At 37.7% G+C, this 24,893-nt stretch overlaps 1 protein-coding gene across 4 annotated transcripts in view; it reads left to right on the top strand.

Annotated features, from left to right (window-relative positions):
- The window catches only part of kdm6a (lysine (K)-specific demethylase 6A), a 107,235-nt gene that overhangs the window by 35,105 nt on the left and 47,237 nt on the right, over positions 1–24,893 (top strand). For 2 of the 4 annotated variants that reach the window (XM_066706822.1, XM_066706820.1), the window contains exons 4-6: positions 4,518–4,567; positions 15,649–15,707; positions 22,649–22,693. In XM_066706822.1, the coding sequence (XP_066562919.1) occupies positions 4,518–4,567; positions 15,649–15,707; positions 22,649–22,693 (154 nt within the window). The remainder of the gene's footprint in view (positions 1–4,517; positions 4,568–15,648; positions 15,708–22,648; positions 22,694–24,893) is intronic. The other 2 variants (XM_066706823.1, XM_066706821.1) reach the window with 1 other exon arrangement.

The raw sequence follows: 24,893 nt of genomic DNA, 5'->3' as shown, positions 1-24,893 counted from the left end.
ATGTTATCACAATTTCATGTAAATGAATTGGAGAATTGCGGTTAGATTTTTTTTTTTTTTATATAAAGCTTCCAGGTCCAAAGTGAGCCTTGGTGGTACACAATTTACGAGAAAAAAAAGTAATATTTACAAAATATATATACGATAATGAACCTGTTAATGCCGTTAAGCCCGTTGATAGCGGCCTGCATTGATGACAGATTAACTTGTTAAGCTGGTGGTTCACCAAACGATTTGCACCCTTCATGTAGATACTGGCACTGCCTTCATTTTGGGAAATAAACCAAGTTATCAAAAATTACTAACAGGTGTTACATTGCTGCTGCAGTTTTCAATGGTATCAACAAAAGAATTGGCCGTGACCTAGGTTTCATCTGTGAATTCCACTTCCACAGAATTCATAAACCTTGCCATTGGCAGCTTATAAAATTATAAGTAAACTTAAATCTATTTGTGAAATGTTCTGTCAACTGTCAGTTTGTACTATATAGGCATATATGTATATATCTATAAGAGAGAGAGATACAAGCAGCCTTTGTTCAGTTTATGAACCGCTATCAGCAGCATATCCAGCTCCAGCATACAAGTTTTAACAGTGAAAAATACATGTAGTTATATCATACATTCACCAGGCCCTGCCTCTGTTAAACCTTTTAAAGAGACTGTGGAACCACTTTATATTTTATTTAGAAAAAACAACGGCATTAAGACTGGGAAGAGGGTCTGAGTTTAAGGATTATATATATACATTTTATTTTGTCTTGCACATATTTCCTGTATGTAGAAGTTGTGCGTCAATACAATGTGTTTTCTTGGCAGACCTGTTAGAGTTTTGGCAGCACGGCTTTGGACATCTGCAAGATCTACAGTTTGCCCCAAAATGCAGCTCGCACAAACTCCTATACCATGCCAGTTTTCTGTTCTTCCCCTCACGTGTCCGTTTGAAACCCACATCCTTCACTCAGTCATGCAAAGTTTTGAATGTGTCTGTGTAATTTGAATGGTCTATATACTTAATTTGAATCTGGGATATAAACTTCAATATTAATCTAATATTTATAATATAAATGTTTTATAAATACATTATATACATGATTCTAAATTCTTAACTTGTTGCATTAGCAGCTTTCTGTAGAAAATTACTTTTTTAATCTACTGTAGGTAGCTCTGTGGAAAGGGATACAAATAATTATAGGAGCTTTATATGCTGCTGATAGCTTTTCATAAATGGAACGAAGGCTGCTTGTGGTTTCATGTTCAGTTGTATGCAAAGAGGATAAAGTAACAAACTTATTTATAAAAAATGAATTCATGAGAGGAAAACCTAGAACCCATTATACACAAGGTTATTTACCATGGTGGAAAAAGTATAAAAAGAATGCTTTTGTTTTCTTTTACAGGAATTTGCATTTTAATATTTGTGAACCATGTATACCTACTACATTTTCATATGGGAAGAACAATCTTCACATGCATTAGTATAATTGTGGATTTGGCTACAATAAATGTAGTGTTATATATATTATGCTGTTTCCTGCCTTTGTCAATTCCGTATCCTTTATTATATATAAAAACAATCTCATTCTTTTTAGTTTCAGCTTATTGATTGGAGGAAGATAAATGAGCATCTCTTCATACACAGGTTTCTTTGAAATGCCTTTCTAGATTTTACAGGATTATAAATTGTGTACAAGAACCCCAGTTTATGTGTACTGTATAGCTTTTGTGTAAATGTCATCTTGTTTTACTTAAACGTTTAGTAACAAATTGTGCAGCACCTTGCCTGTGCTTGGAATGAGGTTACGGTTTAAAACCTTCAGTATCATTGGCTATACTTTATTGCTCAATGCGCTAGTTATTTCTGGCTTCACCATAGTGCTGTAGTTCACGAACGATTTGTTCTATTTGAATGAATCTGTTGGGTTACCGACATGAACTGCGTCATCTCTGTGTAACAGTTCACAATTTCACGACTGACTGAGAGATGAACGAAAGGAACGGTTAGCTGAATAAAGCGGTGGGCAGTGCTGGCGAATTCTAGACTGGGGACGGTTACATTTGCACCAGCTACTAATACAGCGGGTTCTAGCGTGGGCACAATAGGAATGATGAAGTGGGTAGAGTGGAATGGGCACTTAGGGCTCTATGGACCAAAGGGGCAGTGGCTTGTGCCCCCTTTGCCTAAATTAACTAAGGGAGTAGCCTAGACTGCTCTGACAGCAAGGCCAGTTTCATTGAATTAATGCAGACGGGAGCAAATAAGTTTAAGCTACATTTATTTTGAAAGGTGTACTGTAATAACGCACCATAAATGGCATGTCTAGTATATAGCTTGCTGTTAACACACAGTATGGCTTGCTGTAAACACAGTCCTGTCACCTGAGAAGTCTGAGTGGGTTTGTAGCCTACTGAAGGAACTTGTCATGAGCACTGATGCACTTGGGAACTGAACGAACTGGTGAACAAATCTTTATAGTTAAGAGTCAGATGGTTTGAGGAGAACAGCAATTCCCACCACTTCTGCACATAAGTTCCTAACATAGGTGCACCATGTTTTTGTCTACAGATGTGTGTGGGGGGGAGGGTACGGCAATGTAATTTAGGGCTGGATTAAATCAAAACTTTAACCCACCCTCTTATAGAAAACTACAGAATTGTACTCGGTTGCGGCTGCATTTTTAGTAAGATGACACTTTCCCCTAATCATAAATGTAACCGCTATCATGAACATGTTTGAAGTTTGCTATTAGCGGGTGGGTCAAAGTTTTGATTTAATCCGGCCCTTAGTCTGACCTGGACCATCTTATTTCAGAACAGCAGAAGAGGGGTTAAGCGTCACATTATTTACAGGGAATTAGAGGGGATGGGGATGAGTTCATGACTATTTGTTTGTCTTTGTGACTGCAATTTTGGTTGTTTAGTCCCAAGAAGCTAATACACACAGTGGCCTCTTGTTTGCTAATGAGATGTTACTTTACAGTTTATGTGCACATTACATCACAGTTTATGTGCCTCAGGATTGTATGCATTTAAATTAGGATGTTCAAAAATGATTACCCCTGAAGCAACTTTTGTAACAATTACAGATATGAGTGTGTTGGGGATAGGTCTTTACTTACTTTGGATACCTAGATTTGGCAATGTTTGACCATTCTTTACAAAACTGTTCAAACTCCCTCAAGTTCCTGGGACAGTGTTGATGGACAGCATCAGTAATGCCTACAAAGCTTTGATTTAAAATTAGGGCCACTCAAGGACATTTACCTTTTTGTTCCTTAGCCACTGCAGTTGTGTTTGTCATGCTGAACAGTGAACTTCTGTCCCAGTTAAAGCTTTCTTGCAGAGGCAGCAGGTTTTCTTCATGGACTTTTCTGAACTTTGCTCCATTAATTTTCCATTCTATCCTGAAAAGTGCCCCAGTCCCTACCGATGAGAAACATTTGCATGATATGTTCCAACCACCCTCACCATGTTTCGTTGTAGGGGTGTTGTTTTTTGGGTGATGTGTTTTGTCGGGTTTGCACCGAACATAACACTTTGCATTAAGGTTGAAAATTTCCATTTTAGTTTAGTCAGATCACAAAACTTTTTGCCACATGGCTACAGAATCTCATTATATAGGATTCAATTTTTGCTTTCTTGTGTAATGCCTAATGGCACCCTACCATACAAGCCAGATTTGTGTAGTGCTTGGGATATTGTCACCAGTCTTGGTCATAAAAACCTGTAGCTCTTTCAAAGTTGCCATTGGTCTCTTGATAGGCTCTCTGATCAGTAGTCTTCTTGCTCAGTCATCCAGATTGGAGGGATGGCCTGATCTAGGCAAACTGGATGACTGAGCAAGAAGACTACTGATCAGAACAACTTTGTCCCCGAGTTCTTTTGAAAGCTCCTTGGTGCTCATGGTTGAGTTTTTGCTTTGAATTTATCCTGCAATCATGTGAATCACTACAATTTAACACAGGTGGAGGCCACTTGACGTTGCATGTGATTTGATAACACGTGAGCTAATTTAGGATTAGCTATCCTTCAGCTATGAGGTCCCAAGGTGGTGGCCAGTCCGGTTTGGCTTGGGGTGCAGAAAGCGGATTTTAAGATGCCATGCAACCTCAACTTGTCATACTAAACCGCTTCCTTCTGCTTTGAAAATGCTTTGTTGAAAATGCAGTGCATCCCGTAACAAAATCTGGGATTTAATTGAAATATTTAATAAGCCTAAATAAAGAGAGCCCCCTTTGTGCATATTGTGATAACCCATAACTCTGTAAGAGATTGGTTTTGAAATGGCATTTTCAGGACTAAGGTCTGTTCCACATCTGGTAGGTAGGAGATTGTGTAAAAGGTTACTTTCATAATTAGGTTTCTCTGGCAACCTGAAATTATGACAGTCAATACTCCCGTCCTGAATTCTAAGAGTTAATATGGTTATCTCTGTATACATGCATGCTTGCATGCAAGTGTATCTGTGTTGAAATAGCAATCTTTCATTCTGACTTGTTTTCTTTTCTCTCTTCCAGCATTATCTGCCTACCAGAGGTACTACAGTTTACAGTCTGACTACTGGAAGGTTGGTGCCATTTTTTTTTTGTTTGTGCCATAAAACCACTGAAGAATGTTTGACAGAATTAAGGATTTAGATGATAAAAAGTACACTGGGGTTTGTTTTTTTATATATAATTTTTTTTAAAATTAAAAATCCTTTGTTTAAAAGGTTTCTACTTTCTAAACCTTCCCTAAATTGATGTACTAACCTAATACACCAATAATTTCATATTTTCTCCAAATACCCACTTGCACTGTATTGGTTTAAGGTAATTGTTTTTGACTTAGAAGATTAATCACAGCAGTTTTCTTGTTGCTTTTATCAGGCAGGTATATATAAATATATAGGTAGATTTTTGTTCTGCTCATTTATTTATTTTACTTAATTTTGAGTTTTTACACCTGAAAATCCATCAAATGCTTGAACGCCATGAATAATAATAATAAAAAAAAAAGTGAAACTAAAATCAAACGTAAAATGGTCAAACATAAAATACTTTGTAATATGTATATTGTGTCGCATCAGAAAACATGCATATGTTTTTTGAGATAAATTGATAAAAATCCAGATTGGTCTTCCAATATTCACATCTCATTTGAGATGCATGACAGTTTTTGGAAAAAAAAACAAAAAAAAAAAACAGTGGGCCACACACATTGCAAGAACAGATCAAAAATGAACAGAAGAAGCTATTGAACGGATCCCAAGAGATGAACAAATTACCTAGAAGATGACCATATCAAAGGTGGAAAGATTAAATCATAAACTTTGCAGGTGTGACATTGAAAATAGAAGCTGTAGATTGAGTCCTTAATCCAGCAGTGGATCGCTATAGGCTGATGGTGTTGGCGATGTACATTATACACCAATCCCGATATAACGTGGCGCTCTGGAGCGAAGACATGTTTCTGTGTTATCTAACTTGCTTTGTCCTCGAGCATTTCCGTTATTAATAGTCAGCAAATAATTTTGTTTTAAGCGCCGAGCCTGTCAATTTGACCTATTTGGTTATTCAAATTTGAAATACCTAAATACACTACGCATACCTGAATTTGACTTTTCCTAAATATATGTATTAAACATGTCTACAGTGTTTTAACTGCATAAACATGAAAATAAGTGAACACATTTACCTAGAATAGCTAAAATCGGGTTATTTTGACAGGTCATTAAAATACATAATAACTCAAATATAACACATAATCCTGCCTTCCCTTAACAATACAGTCAGCATTTATTGCAGTGCTATATTTTTGTGGAGTTAGTGTTCACCTGGAGAGGGCTGTCAAAATGCAGTGTGAGGTTCGCGCTCATGCAGGGAAAGTGCAGAAACGTGTCCTGTGTGCACTGTACCGAGCTGTCAGGTATGCAGGCTAAATATATAGTAAATCGTTTATTGAAATACAAAGCTACAGTGAATAAAAGCAGTGTATGTTGAAAAGTGTTGAAAATGTTTACTTTAGTGTAGTTATGTTTTGATAAATGCAATAGTTATTTTTGAATTATAAAATATTGCTTTTGAGCATTATTCCAATATTTACATTTACTCTTGTTTCATTCTCTTATTGTATGCTGTTTTTGAGGTTTTTTCTTATTGTAGGCTATATAGTTATTCATGTTTTGACTGCATTGTGCGCGTTTAGAAAAGTGCTTTGTTATTTATAGCAATAATATTGGTTTATGATCATATTTCAATTTATATACTACATTTGTGTTATGTAAATGTTGGATTTGATTTTCATGAATAAAACTTCTGAGTTTTATACGATGGTTTGCCTTTGATTGTCATATTACCACTGTTAAAGAGCTATTGGTTACAATGACCGGCTTTGGCGCTTGTAGGTAGTTCGAATTGTCGGCGATTGTAGTGTTAAAGTAAAGAGTGTATGCAGTTAATCCGTTCTGCAATGGTTAAATTGTATCTCCTTTCTTTAATTACAACACTTATTTTATAAGCTTATTTAAAAGTGTATTAACAGCTCTAGTTACATTAGTACTAAACACTGCTAAATGTAACCATATGTGCTAGGATTCATCATACATCAATAGTTTGGTCTTTGCGTAATGCTTTAGCAAATAGGAGCATGGGCAACTTTGTCACTTAGCCAACTGTTATACGTAGATTAATAGTTAACATTTCATATTACCTAAATAGTTCAAAAACTTTTTGGAGATGGGAGTTCTTATTTATAGAAAAGGTTAAAATGAAAGTTATAAAAGGGTAATCAGCATATTTAAACTGTCAATGTTCTAACTTTAAGACCTCCAGATTATTTGGTATGCAGTGGATGTCAGAGTAAAAGTTTTAAAATGCTATAAATGCACTCGGCTTTGTGTTTTCAAAACTTTTTTTCCTTTGCTGTGATATATCCGAATTCACACATCGCATCGTTTTACATATCGGTAGAGGTGTGTGTATACATCTCAATCATATTTATCAGCAGTAGTATTGCTCATTGTTAAAATGAACAAGCAGGTTAATGTGCTTGGGAGTGAACTAAGGGAACTGGTTGAACAGTTCCTTTCTGAACCTGCCGTGTAGTGGGACTGCTGGTGTTATTTAGTGTGTTGGTCAACTCCCCACAGAGGAATACCCTCTCCCCTCATGGCTGTGACCGTGTCTGCCAAGTGGTGGCCAGTGTTGGGTGCTGATGATGATGTGCTTTGGCAGTTCTGGGTTGTCTCGTTTTTTTTTTTTTTTTTTTTTACAAAACCTCAACAACCGCACTGCACGGTAGTCTGTGCACTGAGTTACAGCAGTCGGTGAATTTGTGCGTTGGTGTTGTTCACTGTGGAAATGGGTCTAAGGCTGCAGCTTCTGACTTAAGGAATTAACATCAGCACTTAATTTGATGCAAAACAAAAATCTAAAATATATATATGACTTTGCTAGTACTGTACTTGTGCAAGCAAATGAGAGCAGATGACAGTCTTTGTGAGAATCATCTTTTAATCATCCCTTCTGTCGTTTTGGACAGAAGTAGCTTGAACTAAAACTTCATTCTGTTTTACCAATTGTGATTAGACAAGATTCCCCCCTCCCCATTTGCAGTTAAGTGTAGCATGATTTCTAGAAAGCATTGTGCAAATCTGGACAAATGGTGTAATGTAACTGATGGAATTTCATCGCTAGGGGATGCACATCCAACCAGATAATTAAGCATTGGAAAGGTGACACCTATTGTTTAGAGATTTGGTAAGAGACCTTGTAGGGCACTGCCCCTCACCGTGCTAGAAACTACTGCAGAAGGAATGGCACAGTATTCCTGCTGCCATCTATCAAGAGGATAGCAGCAATTGTTAACAACCAGCTAGGTCTTTTTAGTATTAATCTTGTCCCAGTATTTACATTGATATGTACTTCATTTTTAATATATTCATAATTAAACCATAAAGGAGTTTGTTACATGCTGACATGTTTCAGTTTTATAATCCATCCTCTGTGTAAAATTGACACCTAAAAAGGCTAAAGACATAAATACTGAAATGCACTCTAGCTCTAAAAATACAAACAAAAACACAACTTGAGTGCAAAACCCTTAATTCTCTCCAAGCTTTGAACTTTCCTGTTTGGTAAAGAAAAGAATGCTGTTCTGCTTTTGGAAGCTGTTTATGAGTGTCAAAATGATCCAGACAAAAACATTGTCCTTGTGTACCCCATATTTTCAGACAAATAATAAATTCACAAATTCTCTAAATGCATTGCCCTCATCATCTGCAAGTGCTGAAGGGGTTAATTAATTGGTCTGGAAAGCTAGACAGCTTCCTATGATTTATGCAGGTATGTGGTGTTGGCAGAATGCTTCCGCTTCCATACGTTGCTCTCAGCCTGCCAGTTTGCTGTGCCACGCTGCAGTCACACGGCTCTTGCCTGCTCAAGTGGAAGTCTGAGTTGAGAATGAAATGCAAAATGTGCACATGGCTCAGCGTTTAACCTGGAGGTGTGCTTCCATAGCATAATTAATTTATTTGACCCAAAATGTTGCCATGGCTTCAGTTGAGCTAAGGTGGTAAGGTAAGGAAATGAGGTAGATGTAGGGGATTTGCTAAAAATAAAGGAACAAAGAAAGAACATGAACAAAACTCCCACTGCTGTTTTTGTGGGATTTTAAATGGCTACAAAGACAGCTCAGCCAAGAGTAGTGTGCCTGACGGTTCCAGGAAGTTCAGAGTTCAAAAATAAAAAGTAAATGTGTTTGTGTGCGTGTCTCGAGCTCACAGTAAACGTTAGAGCTGGTGCACACATTTCACTGCCACTCCTATTTATGGGCAGGGCAAACTTGAAAATAACAAAACACCCAGTCCCCTTGTACAAATTTATGGCGATCATGAGACCAGTATATGAAGTCATCTGGCAGTCACCACTCATGACAGGTATGGCAAGAACTGTAGCTTTTTTAGCTAGCATTTGCAGAAATCTCTTACAGGAAACTTGTGCTCAGAAGATTAAAAGTGTGGGGTTGGGGGGTGTGTTTGTGGTGGTGGTATAGCCAGCAGCACGTCAGCATAGCCCACTTTGAAGGCCTATATAAATTGATGTGTACACAAGTGGCTGAAGTGCACGTCTGGGAAAGGTAAAATAAATTGCATCTGTGAAAGGCAAGGGTGCTTGTGCCCACGTCACTCTGCATAGTTTGCTCAGAGAAATAACTAGCCCATTCCACTGTTTCTTAAATATACCTCTGCACACACTGTAGTTCACATCTTTGGAACTGTTACAAAGATATTAATAATTATAATGTTATAATATAAGATACTGTTGTTGCTGCCCACAGGCTATATCATATGACTGGACTGGTTCACATTTTTTGAGCTGCTTTGCATCTTTGTATTATGTAACTACTCCCTGGTCATGAGTATATGAAAAGGTTCTTTGCGTTTAGATTAGCCTCTGTTTGGCTGTCTTGTGACTGTTGAACATCTCAGCCGTTCTTGTTAATGAATTCGAAGAGGCACCCAGCAGTGGTGCCCGTGAGCGTTCTGCGGCACATGTTTGACCTCCAGCTATTAGCCTGTGTGTAATAACATAACCCAGCTAACCAGAGGGCAGTCAATAGAAGGTGGTGGCACCTGCAGACTTGAACGTGGCTGCTTCTTTTATAATGACAGGAATCTGAATTGGATCCAAGACCCCCTGTCACCAGTTCATGCACACTTTCCATTTTCTGCAGAAACTCCACAAGGTTACTTCTCCATGTGCCCCTGACCCCGGCATCATTGATTTCATAAAGGGTTTTCCTCCTGGTTGCATTTCAGCTTGTTGGCCGAGAGTGTTAAGTCTCTGAAGCGAGTTTAGTACTGTAAACATTTTCTGCTTGTGGGTGTAGCAGCTGAAAACCAATAGAAGCAGAGTGACAGTTGGAAAGCATCCCAGATTCCTGCAGTTTTCAAATTAAAAAAGGAGAAGAAAAAACGGGTAAGAATGCCTCTTGTTTTTTAGGGTTTGTCATTTACTTTGGCATATAAGCTTTCAGTGTGATCTTGCACTGGGCTCCCCCTCCCCAGTAATCTCCCATTATAATGCAGGCAACATAAATGTAGTCACACCCCTGCCTTGAAAATAGGAGGTGGAGCTACACATAATCAGCTTAAGCTGAGCTGGCATTGTTTGAAGCCGCAGCTAGCTAGGTGCCTCAGCCAATACAAACTTTTTTTCTTGACTGCTAACATTCACTTCACTCTGAGTCTGGAAGGAGGCATAGGAGAAATCAGAGCCAAGGAGTTGTCAAGATCAGACATCGGATCCTTTGACAAATAAAGTACCTTGGTAAATGTTTTCATGTATGTGTGTGACCTGCTTTTTTGATTTTGTTTTCCTCCTCTCTCTCCTTGCCTAACTTTGGCCAGGTGTTTCTTGCACAGATTGATATGCAGTTGATGTGTCCAGGGTCAGCTAATGGATACCCAGATAGACTATGGCACCACCATCATATGCATCCCATATTTGAACTGCCCTTTTGAATTTTTAATCACAAATAGGGCAAGTGTTTATGAATTGTAGATGTTATCAAGCCCATGTAGGTGCAAAGCATTCAAATACCTTCGGAAAGAACGTTAACCTTTGGGAGTCGCAGACATTCTGGCAACTGACACACAATTGAGCAATCCTTTTTGTGCGTCTCAATTTCCTCTTCTCCTTACCGGTTTCTTCTGCGTTTTAGATCTCTTTGCCATACTTCTGCTCCTTGACATCGCTGATTAATCTTTATCAAAATATTCCCATTTATCCTCTCCAGGTATCCTATAGCACCACCTTGGCCAAAACTGTAATAAAGCTTTTATTTTTTATTTGTTTTGACTGTTGAAGGCTAGCAATTAATGTTCCCCTTTGTCAGCAGTTTGCATGATTTTACAGATTTACAATTTTTAGATGGTTTGATATGATTTCCAAATATGCAACATGCAATCCATATGCATTGAATAAAACATGCATGGCTTTAAAAATCAGTATACCTTGAATGTTTTTATAACCTTTTTCTAGGACATTTTCAGATGCTGCTTTTCAATTAGTCATAACATTAACACTAATCATACATAGTGTGTACAGATGCAAGTGTTATATGCATTATATTACCTTATAATATGTATTAAACCTCGTAGCGCTCTAACCTATCATCGCTTGCTGCAAATTTGCTGTATTCATTTTAGATCAGCAGGACCGATTTTCTTTGAAACCATGAACACACCCAACAAGGCAAATACTCATGATTTACAACCTGTATCTTAAACGATTAGTCTTTATTCCCGCCGCCCCCCCCCCCCCCCAACCTTTGAAAGCCCTCTGGGCCTTGTTTTTGTGGTGTGCTTTGTAAGGCTGTTGTATTTACCTACTGAATGACTAACTCTTGGCACTGACACTTTATGATGATAATGGGAGATTAGGAAATTACCAATTATGATCATAACTCGATAGTGTGTGGGTGCTTTTGTTAATCTGACTTGTGGGGCGCAGTGCAGCATTGAGGAGTGAGGCCTAGCTGTTTGAGCGCAGCAGTGCTCTGCCTGTTAATTTGAAAGTGTTGGGTTTAATGGAATTGAATATATTCATAAAATTGGTTGACTACCATCAAAATTCATGTGTGTGACAGCTGACTGCAGCAGGCCTATACGGTTGGCTGGGTCACCATGAGTCTGTGCTGCTCAACATAAAGATACTTAACACTTAATACAGTTGACTCTGGATTATTGCATAGATTTTGCATAGGACCGCTATGGCATTATGCACATAATCGAAGTATGCATTAATCCAGAGTAAATTACTCAAATGTAATACTAACGCAATAGTCTATGTGCACATGTGTATATGACATGTATAAATCAGTTTAATCGCCAGTAGAGTGCACAGTGGGCTATTTAGCTATTAGTTATGACAAAAGCCTACAATTATAAATTAGTAATTGTAGAGCCCTTTGATTACGGTACCAGAACCACAAAAATACAGAAATTTAATTAAAATGTTTTATTGCCGGTAAGGCATCAGCAACTCAATAAATCAGTTTGAGATACTGAATAATCTACTGATTCAAAGTAAATGCTGCTTCTCGGCAACACAAAAGAAAATGCTTTCTACCGAAAATAGCTTGACGACTTAAACAGTATTTGCTTTCATATCTGGCCATATGTCCTGAAATGTTCTAATGAATTTTGCTAGCTCACATCTTCATAAGAAATATAAGTATCGTTAATAATGACTTCCAGTGAAAACAGTTCTAGTCTATGGTCAATTACATGTGTGTAGCTGGTAAATGTTCTATTGATTTTCCTTCTAAATGTTAAAAAAGACTGAGGTCTGAACTTTACTCTAGTGGACAGCACTATGCAGTCATCAGGTGTAAAATGCATTTGTGAAATTGTGATTGGGACCTTTATGCACTAATCCAAATTATCCATACAAATGATATGCATTTAACCTGAGCATGATTCCTTTAAACCGGACCAGCTGCTTGCTATGCAATTATAAGGAGTAGACTGTACTTTAAAAATGATCAGCAATGTGCCTTGCAGTGGGGTATTGTGCAATCTCACCTAGGCACCACTGTGGTCTATTCAGTGACACCTAGTGGAATCACCGCTTGAATACAGTGCCCCAGTGCCAGCATTGATTGAACTGAACCTTTTCAAGTATAGGAACAAATCAAATATTCTGCTGTCATTTACAAATCATACTTCTAGGCATTGGCAAAAAAATACTTCTGCCTATCTGATGTGATCACAATGCATGATAAAAGTATAGTATATTCTGTATGCTGTACTGTACATCAACCTGTACATCTAAATTGGAAGAAACTAAAGAAATGTTCGGTTCAGTACAAATATTGTTCTTCTGTTCAGCTGCAAGTTGGTATTTTTAGCCAAGAACCTGTTTATGTATTGGGGGCAGGAGTTATTTACATAGGTCTCATATCAGGACATAGCAGCTATAGGTTTCCAGTGCTCTACGAACACAAACCTCTGTCATAGTGCTGCTCAGCAACCTTTCGAGGGAAGAGAAACTAGCAATGTACTCACCAAGAGCTGAAATGCATGGGAAGTGTATCTTAAACAAGTTCAACCATAACCACTAAACACCATCAAGATCAAAATGGTTCATGCTTGCTTCAACATTTTTGCTTTTTTTTCCCCCCTCCTCCCCACCAGTGTAGAACAAATGCTTTCCCGTACCATTTCTACTGGGTGGGTGGCCTGTGCTCCCAAGCTCCTGAGCTGCCCCCCTTGAATGACCACTAATTTCTGTACACTATGTACCCCATCAGGATTCCAGTGACTTGATGCCATTAAGAAAAGGTGGTGTCAACTGCAACTCCCACGACATTGAGAGTTGTAACCCTGTAAACTACGATTTTCCATCAGGGAAACAAAAGCAATGTGCTATTTGAAAACAAATGGTGAAACCAGCACACACTGCTCATGTTAATTCATTGCATCACTAATAGAATGTTCTTCAGTAACTAGTTGCTGACCTTGCACTTTAGACATTTTGTGAATTGCCCTCAAGTGTTCACTTATTTTGCCCAATGTACAATTTTATATTTTTATATGTGAAGTGTGACAGATTTTATCTAGTCCCATGGAAGTATTTACCAGATTTGGTACGAAGTACATTTTAAGACATTTTAATCAAAAAGTATAATGGAAATAGATATAATCCTAATATGGACAAAATATATAAATCTTTTTTTTTTTTTTTTTAAAGGGCTGAATTAAATGTGAAATCTTGTGTTGGTCACTGTGAGCACTGTGGATAAAGGTCAATGTGTGGCTGCCCTGTGAGATATGAAGTCTTGTATACATCACTTCAAAACCCTCCATTCTTACTCTGCAGTCTGTGGATTTTTTTATTATATTTACTTAATTAACGGCATATACCATGGAGCACCTAGACAAAAACACATCTCCAGAAACACTGACTGTTCATCTCCAGGTAACCTGTTTTGTAACTCGATGGAACTAGATCAAATCAATCTTTACAGGAAGTTCCTCAGTCTGTGTGCATTCAAGTCAGTGTTGTGGTGAAGCAGCCCTTCTGTGGTTTTCAGTTTTGAGTCATTAGTCACATTTTCTACACATAGTGAGAATGTGGTGGTAAGTTGTTTGGTTTGTCGAATATCTTGTCTTCAGTCTTGACATTGAATCATTTGAATGTTTTATAGGGGTGCATGACTTTTCTCATCCAATCTGTGATTGGTGGTCTATTATCATGCTGTGGTATGGTTTAATGTACAAGTAGGTTGTAAAGTTTTGAATGGGGCTGATTTGAAGATTTTATCCTTAAACTTAATATACACATTTTTCATCACAGACAAAAACCAAAGATACAAATGGCATTAAAGAGACACTAATAAAATATGTTAATGGACAAAAATGAAATTCTTTTGTCAATTATCAAAAGAGGAACATGATTTCCTAAGTCATCAATTTCTGTTGAAGTAAGTTTCATTAGTATCAGTTTTGCCAATGCTTTAAAGTATTTGAAATCACTTCTGATGTGGGCAAATTCTAAATAAAGCAGTTTTGTGAATTAAGTTGTCTTTTTGTTTCAGACAATTAAATGTATTTTTTAGGAATTACCTTAAAATGCAGAGGTGCTGAGCGGTGTGCATGCTGTGCATATTTATTTTTATCTTCTGTGCGTTTGCCAGGAATGGGTGTCTTGAGGGGAAAATGCTTGGTTTTAATCTCATTAAGTGCTCATTATGTTTTGAGTTTCCTGCGTTCCCAGTTGTACTGCAGATTAAAATGATGTGTAGTTGTCTGTTTGTCTCCTATCTCTCTCTCTGCCCAAACCCAGGCAATTCTCCAGGTATCTTTTCACAGCCTGAGGTGCCAGGCCAGTGTTGCATTAGTTAACTGTGGTTCTCCCAGGGCCTTTGTTATAAGTCCCCAGTGAATCACTGCTGTCTGGTGCTTCTCTGTGCCCTCTGATTGCATGTCACACATTTTGCACAAAAGGTTATTTTCATAATTTTTCCAAAGATGATGAGAAAACAAATGTGATCTGGCAGAAACTAATACCAAAAAATAATTTGCTGTCTGTTTTGTTTTTTGCCTTTACTTTTACTTGAGTTTAAGTTCACTTTTTGGACTGTCTGAATTTCATTGGTCAGAGACTAGAATTACCGTGTCTTCAGTAGAACCAACCCACTATTCATCATGGTTCACCTGTAGTACATCTCCTGGCCTGTCGCTCTTTTCTCTCATCCTCACAACTGATGAATACTTTTCATTGTCTTCTACAACCGTGTGCACATCCAAACGGTTTACACAACAAAAATGAACTTCACTCCCCTTTCGAATCATCCTGTGTAATATAAAATAAGAGGATATTTTACAGATGTAATTCTCCATCTAAGAGACATGTTGGCAGCCAGATTAAGAATGTACTGGCACTGAACTTGATTTAAAAACAAAACAATGTTGCTATATTGTCCTAGACCTCCGGAAAAGGAAACATTTTTCACATGAAGAACCCCGGTGAAGGGAGACCATTTCCCAAAGCGATTCTTTGCTCTCCATTTAAGTCTTGGCTCTTATTTGTCTTGATTTGCTAAAGATATTCATGTATTCTACTACTTGGACCTTACCTCTGTCTCTTTTTTTTGTTTCAGAATGCTGCCTTTTTATATGGCCTTGGTATGGTTTACTTCCATTATAATGCATTTCAGTGGTAAGTACGATTTCCTTAAATAACCTTGAACCATGTGTTACACTCTCATGCCTGCGAGAAAGTTGTACTTTTTACCGAAAAATTGAAGTCGACTTTGCCGCCCTTGAAACTGCTGATGACAATTAGCGATACAATGTGCTTTGGAGGTCATTTTTGCTCAGTTCTTCTGTATATAATTGTTTGTTAGAGGCCGAGGCAGTAATGTGTTGCTGAACTGAAAGTGTATTCCACCCACTTGTGTTTCCAGTTTCACCCTTGTGGGCTCAACTCATGGATCACACAGGGCCTGTCCTCTCTGTTTCTACCTTCAGACTCATGTTGTGATGGAAAATGGATAGAGAGGAACTGTAGTTTTCGTGCCTGGACTCAAATATTCCACAAGGACACACGCTGCATAAAAATCTTACAATTGTGAAATGATATAGTACAGGCAGGACTGACCCTGTTCCCACTGAGCCCAAAGTGTGTAGCATTTTGTAGGTCATCCTAAATCCTCTGTTGGTCAAGTCATGGAAATATTGTGCTTTGATTAGTGAACAGGCCTCAAGGAAACCCAAAATAGTCAGTTTTTCTGAGTACCATACACATTATACAACATAGAAAATTACATTTCATAGATTTACATGATTTTTTTAATAATAAAATAAAGTATGAGCTCTTAAGAACACTAGGGAAATAATAAATGTAGTTCCCATTGTTGGGTTTTTGTGGTTTTCATAACTTGGTTCTGTTTTTAGTATTTCTTTATTTTCTTTACCAACCTTAAGGAAGTTCAAATTGAAGGGAATTGAAGTATGCAATATAAGTAAAATAAACAACATGTCTAAGCTATGAATGAATTGATCGATTTAATTTCTACTTTAAGCTAGAGTAAGATGCATTAACGAAAGGGGTGATGCTCTTTTTGGACCATTTGACTTGTCATCACCCCCAGCAATCTGTTCCAGCATTCTAGTAAAAACACCCTGAACTGGTAGAAGAAAATCACAGGTACATTTAATTAAATGTAATCTATCCCCCAGTTTATTATAACTGTCCACCCTGTCAAGGATGCTTCTTCATAACTCGTTTGGCATCTTTGAAATTACTCGTCTGCCATGGAAAACCGAAACTGCATGTTGATTAGTCCCTGATTGTGTGCGTGTGCAATGTAAAGCTGAACCTTTCAGAATAGCAACTGGGGGCTGATTCAGTGCTTCCCCAGGACTAGTTGGGGAACATAATGCATTAATGGATGCCAAGTGTAGATTAGGAGTGCTTCAGTCCAGCGGCTTTGCTTGGTCACCCATTGGTTATTAGTTCCCAAAGGCTGGGAAAATGGTTAATTCGGATTCTGGTGTTTTTGGTCAATTTAAAGGTTTTCGACATCAAGGGCCAGATTTCTCTTATTTGCCCAAGTGATTTGCTTAATTAATCAATAAGTAGCAGGTGTGTGTCCTGTCTTTAGCAATGTGGTGCTTTAGGGGGACCTATTACAGTAACTCCACCAGGGCTCTCATGGCACCCAGGGATGGACGTCCTTTGCTGTAGAACAAGCAGACGGATAAGCTGTGAGCATGTCGGAGTGCATCCATATCAACGCAGTGGGCTGCTGTCCAACCGAACATAACCTACTCCCCCACTCTGTCTCCCTCAGATCCTTATGGGTCTTTAATATGTCCTCACTTAGCTGCCAGATTGTGTGCTACATGTGCTAGGTACGGTGCTCAGTGCGGTTTGCACTGCAGACTGCTTCATTGGCCCGGGCATTGCAGCCCTTTTATTTTGGGGGTGCAGTGTAGGGCCCAAACTGGTTCACAGTCTCTCCAGTGCTGCAGCTAACATAATAAGTCAAGGGTCCTCTAAGATGGTGCTATTCTTTATCTATATTTTTGCACTGGACCAAATCCAAACCTCCTCTGTAATCCACTTGGCAGGATTTGTCTTTATTCTCTTTTCTTATACTGGACTCTGCCAAGTCAACGGGCAGGGTCAAAGTTTTGGAGTGAAGCCAAAAGAAAGGTGTCTGCATAGACACAATAAGAAGTACTATTTAGCAAATGCAATTTGATTTAATGTGTGCAGAGCCAAAGTAATCTCATTACTTTTATGGTAAATATATGTATGCGTAAAAAAACACACAAATTAAGCTATTAATGCTCATTCTATCGTTATGTGCACTGTACCATAAAACGTATCGACAGACACGATATCTTCTATTATGTGTCATGCTAATTTTAGAGCATTAAAGGAGAAAATTAGATTTCACATCTAAGTTGGAGATGGGTGATTTCTCCCAAGGGCACTGACTCAGCAGATTCTGGGAAAGTGTTGCTATAACAAGAGAATAGTATTAGGTCTTCTAGCTATAGTGGTCTATTTTCAGAATATTTCAATGTTTGCAATTGCTTTGAAATTCACTTTCATTTAAATTCTCCTTGCAATGAATTAACAGATATGAATGTGGCAGGCTACTCTACAGGTATGCTGGCACGTTTTACACAATGCTTCTGAAAAGTGACATTTCCATCAGATTGCCCAACTAGTCATTTTACAACATTTTTTTTTTTTTTAAAGGAAAATCATTTGATTTACCCTGTTTTTCAATTTTTGGCAGTAGATTTTGGTGTAGATTTTCTAGCTAAAAGCTTTTGTAGCCAGTTTATTTTATAAGCTCAATTTGTGTCGAACTAACAAGCATATGCACAGGAAACCTTATGGAAACACTTTCATAGTTTCCCCCTTAACATGTTTGCATATTGATTTTATAATTTCTGGGATTTATTCAATGTAAAAAAAAAAAAAAAAATGGCGTTGGATTTGTATATTGGGCATGACAAGTAGGTAATGTGCTGCTTAGAAATTTGTAAAAATATTTCAGCACTCACTTATGTTAGGCTCACACTACACGACTTTTAAAATCCAAACCGATTTTGAAACTGTTGGGCAGCTCACACATAACCGCCTTTCACCAAATTTGTCTTTTGCATCGTGGTGGGCTGCACACTAGACTATAATTTAAGAACAGAGGGTCACACACTTAACGGCTGATCTGAAATTCTTTGTCCTGGGGATCTCCGGCACAGCCTCGAAACTCCCCAAATCTCACAAACGCACGTGATCAATCTACAGAAAAATGAAAATGTAGTTTTCCCTAAATTTGAGTATATTTAAATAACCAGCCTCAAAACTATTTGTATTTGAATAAATACTTCTGAAAATCAAATACCCCTGTCATTGTTTTTTTTCTTAAATTAGCTCAACTCTCATTGGCTGTTGCCGGTCTCTGTTCTCAGAATGTCGCTGATCATCTCGCACTGCACAACCCGTGCAAATTCTAGTCATAAATATTAAACATGTTTGATATTATTGTGAGGTCCCCGACGAGCTAAATTCTGGACTGGATGGCAAGCGTTTACATCTCAGACTACACTTTCATCGGTACTGGGCACGCACCCCGACCAAGCTGCTTGTTGCCAAATCGAGCTAAATTTGGACAAAAAAAACGTAGTGTGAGCCTAGCTTAACTTTCCTGACTGTCTGTGGTATTTTTCAAGTTTCTTGTGAAGACACTTAGGGCAGATTGCTTAAGCTTTCTATTCTTAGATGTTGATTGATAAATATCTGCTTTTTATTAAGGTTTTGTCTTTTACCCATTGGGAAAGCTGTACTTATATTATCTAGTGCCCAGTGTATGGTTTAAAAGCTCTTTTTGTTTTAATTACTTGCTTATAAAACCTTGTTATAAAATGTTTTGAATCCAGCCATTTCATAAAATGTACGTGGAAGCTGTAAACACGATTCCTTGGGGAGATTTTATGAATTGGTTGATTTTGTTAGGTTAGTCTATTATTTTTAATTAAATCATCTTGCATCTGATTAGAACCAGTGATTTAAAGCTGAAAACATGTTTATGTAAATACATTTCTCACCCCTGCCAGGTGAATATAATTTATTTCTTCCTCTGCATTGCTTTTTCATTATTATTTTTATTACATCAATACGGACTGTTGCAGCTGTTCAATTTCAAGTATTAATTACAGTCCATGTGTAATTATACCCATATCAGCCTAATTGCATCATGGGTCTCTAGAACAATTCTTTCTTGGCTTGTCTCAGATAAGTAAGTTTAATTGGGACTTATAGCCAAGTTGTAGCTAAGATACATTATTTGGCCTGCATAACAGTTCTTATGAAACTCCAGTTGAGATGCAGAATTCAAAGACTTCTGCAAAAGCCTTCTCGCCAGTGAAAGGTTTTCACTTGCCAATTTAAAATTATTTAAAGTATACTACTTGTATTCAGAAATACAGTGGGGGGTTGTTTCAGCAGACAATCTGCACTGAAACCTCATTGCCAGTACCCTGTAGATTCAAACTTGGGGTTTAATATACCTCGGTTAGGGCTGTTGCAGTGTTACCTCAGTGTTGGAAGCAGAATCAAATGAAGCAAATTTTCATCACAAATCTCCCACCAATGCACCCATGCAGCTAGTTTTGCATTTCTTTGGCAGAAAATTGGAAGAGGTTTTATAGACTGGTCTGGCAAGCATTTGTATATGTACTTTCAGCTCAAAGTATTTACTAGATACAGATTTTAATTTTGTAAAGCATCACTATACCGAAGGATGCCATTGCCCGACTAGAGCACGGGTCTATGGATTTCAAGGTCTTTATGATGGATATAAATTTGCAAAGTCTTGAATGCTATAGCTTTAATGGTGCAGTAGAGATGTGAAAGATTCTACTTTGTTTTAATGTTTCAGTAGCTATATTCCTTACCTTTTTGTGATATTTTTTTGGTTGTTAAACATTGCAGCAACTGTTGGTACAATCTAAATATAACCCCCATATCGATCTTGCTTTATAATCTCAATGAAGTCCAGTTATATGCAAATGTATAAGAACACCACAAGATTTGTCATTTTTATGTTCCTCACGTATTTTAATTATACTTCACTCTGAATTTGTATGCTGGATTGTGCATTTGGGTTCATGATCTTATAGTGTGAAATTCTGCCCACGCAGTTCCTTCCTAAGTAGAACAGCATGATGGGCTAAACTACTGCAGCGTTTTTACTGATCTGTAATTCCTCCAGTTTGTCAATAATGAACACCAGAATGATTTAATAAAGCCCCATGCATTTTTACCATGTTTGGCTCTTCATTTTCTCACTGCTTTAAATTAAACCTAGATTGGTGTGTTTCTCAAGATATTCATATGTATAGAGATGGATATACATATACACTATGTATATACATATAGCTTAGATCAATTTAGGTGTGTGTATGTGTATATATATTATGGATGGACACGAGTATTTGAAGGAACATTAGTTTTAGATTACTTATGAGAGTAGTTGATTATCTGAGATGAAAAAAAAAAAAAAATGATAAATAAAATGTGTCAATTTAAAAAGCTATCTGCTTGACATTATACTAAGGGTTGTGACATTTTAAATCACATGGTACCACTCTACCACCACCACCCTGCTTTCACTTGGTATCACTGGCACCGGGACAGTCCAGGATTTTAAATAAATCCCCTTAGTCCTGACAATTCTCTTAATCATTGAAATGTACTGGTTTTTACCTTTCTCATTTAGTCTCGCTTAACTCTTAACCTTAAAAATAGACAACCTCTACCTGATCAGTTGACAACAGTGTCAAGACAAGGTATATTTTTAAAGGAATACTATAAAAAAAATAAGTTGATGCTGCACATGATGTTACAGATGTGTGATTTATTTAATTAGCAGACACTTACTGTAATTGATTAAGTTTATGTGGAAGTTATCCAGGAAAAAAACATTTCATTTGTGAAAAAGTTTTGAGTAATTTATGAATCCCAGAGTTTTGTAAGGTGTGTTCATAATACAATATTATATTAGTTGTTCTTAAGAATAAGTTCTGCCAAGTTAGTTACAATCAGTTAGCTACATATTGTCTGCCACTGTATATTTCATACTGATATGCTAATACACATGGCTATATGTACAAAGGACAGATTTAAGCAACAATGTACACTTTTAATATTGGATCGCAGCTTAATTCTCCTGCAGAGAAATAATGGAAACTATCTAGGCTGCTTAACTTATTGTCAATGTTAATCAGGATCATGATACATGGAGAAGTCATCCACTTGTTATTTTTGTAAATGTGCTACTCAAAAAAGAAAGGAAACTAGTTGAAACGGCAGCAGATATCTGGAAATTAACATTTTCTAACAAATACCTTATTTTTAATTGATGTATTTTCGTTCGGTTTGAAAATCTGGTCTCCCTAGCTGGCCTACCCCCATCCCCCCACCTTGGCACCTAAACCAAAAATGTATTTACAATATTTGAATACTGAAAAAAAATATATTATTCGAAAGTGATGCTTCAAATGCAAACTCCTTGTTAATGAGTTCTACCTTTTGACCACATTAGGTGTTTGAACTTGCAGCCATTTATTAGTTATAGTTGATCTATACCTCAAACAATTCTCTGTTGCACCAGATGTGCCCAAAAGCCAGTCCTGGTTTTTTGGAGCGGCCCTGAAAGTATACCCCTCAAGATCGAATTTATGTAAGAACCTGTCAGACTATCGTAATTCTGTAATATATAATATATATATATAAAGAGGTGTGTGTGAGTGCAGCACACGGAGGTAATGAGTAAATTTCCTGCTGGGAGCAGACTACATTTGTACCCAAGTCAATTTAAGTAAAATGTTTGGTTTAAAACAAAATGCAGAAAAATAGTATTTGTATCTCTTGCACTTCCATATCCACACTTTTAGTTTTTTGTATAGCTACACAATGATGCATTGCTGTTTCCTTAGGTTTGTACATGTTTTTGATATGAAATGAGAATGATAAGGTATGGTGCAGAGCTTAGCCTTTTTGGTTTTAAGATGCCAATAACCGCAACAAACATTACCTGGTATTTATTACTCTAGGTCCCCTTTTTCCCCATCTAGGCCATTGCAGCCCACCTCCACAGATGCCCCCTCTGGACAGAGAAGGTAGGCCTGCCACATTGGTTTTACTGGGGTCTACCTGCATAGTACAGCTTCAGAGAGATGTTATTGAATGTACATATTTTTTAATAGTCACAGATACCAACTGCAATTCTTAAGGGCCCCTTAATTTCAGGAGCTGAATGTTGCAGTTATAGCCTCCCAGACATAATCATAGGATCCTACCCTTAATTTTGATTTGTGGGGATCTTTGCTAGCAATACAATCCTTTAAAGTAATTGTGTTTGTACATAGTATGTAATGAGGTGGCTCTGCACCAAATGTGGAGTCAGGACTAGCATCAGATGTTACTGCAGACCACCTTCAGCTGTGCAAAATCTGCCCCTATGACTGATTACTGAATTCCCGTCACTTACCAGTGTTATGATGATTTGCTGCTCACTGAGGTTTTTTTTTTTTTTTTTTTGCCTTGGGGTATTATTGTCAGCTCTCCTAAAGTTTGTGGGACTAATGTGGATTTTTTCACCACAGAAATAACACACTGTGCCACAGAGGACAGAGTGGTGTGAATCCATTGCCAGTGATGCAGTTTATTAATTTTATCCCATGTTTGACCTCCTGTGCTTACATGGTGGCGTGAGAGAGGATGTTACCAGGGCACAGTGTTTAGTTATTGCCCATCACAAAAACATACTCTCCATTATCTGAATGTGTTTATTCACATGAAACTGGTACCTGAGGTTCAAAAACAAAAGTTTCCCCATCTTCATCTCTGCCCCTCTCTCATCCTCCCCCAATCAAGGAACCATTGAAACCAAGCATGCTTCTGTCTACTATATTAACTGTGCAATTTTTATTTGTCATGGTAAGCAATTATTCCTGCTTTTGTCTCTTGTAAAGAAGTGACCAAATTGTTAACTTTGTCCAGCCAACTCCTAACCAGTGAATTGGATATTGCTTACCTTCTGGACCTTGGCAATGCTGTTTAAGTTACTATTTTTCCACACCCCACAATGTAGTTTAATGCAGCTTCAGAGATTTGATTTTCCTGTAGTATTTGACAATGTCATATTTTTTCAAGTGTACTCTTGTGGGCATACCAGAAGGCCTAGACCAAATCAAAATGTTCACCTACCCGCAAATCACAAATTACCTTTTTATTGATGCCGGAATGAAAATGGCATTCGACAATAAGTGAAACTGTAGATAGGGTACGATGTCTTTCGGAAATTTTCCATTTGGCCTTAAAGGCTAGGAAAAATGTGCAAGGGTTTGTTGGTTCTCCTTAGCTCTCAGTGTCAGGTCAGTCTGCCAGGGCAATAGGAAGATTCTGTTCCTGGGACTGTGATAGTGCATTAGCTTAGAATGGTTTGTGGACACAGTTGTGATCAGGTGGTGGAGATTTATCTTTGTGTTTAAAGCTGACAAATATCGGGGGTTTAGTTGCTCCTTTAGCCTGACTAGGTATTGGAGAGTCAGTGTCCGCATTGCAGTAATAAGTCTAAATGCATCATCATTTTTTAGGAAGGACTGAAGTTCAAATACAACATATGTATACATAAATATTTATTCATACATGCATATAACATATTTTTTGTGAGTAACTGTGGGCGGACTCATTTTTCTTGATTGTTGCTCTGCCCCTGAGATATTTGGATTTGTCCACTGCTATAGATTTGTGACTCAAATTAGAGTTAATGTATTCAACTGTGTCATGTGAGTGAACATGTTCAGTATAGTAGTACATTTAGCTTTTCCTCATCAGGGAGGTGGATGTCTGACTACAGTGTTAAGACGTGGCAGTTGATTTGTTTGTGTAAATGTGGTTGCCGTTTGCGATTCCTAGTTCAATCTCATGTAAAGGAGCCTGACGGGTTTATGGACGTCAGTTCTCAACATGGGGTGAAGGACACTGAGGAGGGCACAGTGAACAGCTATATTACAAGCTGCAGTTATCACTTTAAATTGTGACTTTAAATTGCACCTATGTTTTCTTCTGTACAGAATAACATCTGTATAGCTCAATTTACACATGATTTCGGACTAGAAAAGTGCAACAATCTGCCTTTTGCTGTGTGAAGTTTGTCCTGATGTCAGATGTGTTTGTTAAAGAAGTAAAATGTTGATGGTAAGAATTGAGATGCCTATCCCCAATCTCATTCACACTTCCCTACTTGGATCTCCTGTGGGAAATCCTATAAACTATCTAATTCCCTTTCCTTCCAATTCACAGTTTTGAAATTCG

Source organism: Amia ocellicauda, chromosome 6, assembly GCF_036373705.1.
Source record: "Amia ocellicauda isolate fAmiCal2 chromosome 6, fAmiCal2.hap1, whole genome shotgun sequence".
In the NCBI taxonomy this organism is placed as follows: Eukaryota; Metazoa; Chordata; class Actinopteri; order Amiiformes; family Amiidae; genus Amia; species Amia ocellicauda.
The sequence above is the reverse complement of the archived record's forward strand: the minus strand, read 5'-3'. Positions and strand labels throughout refer to the sequence as shown.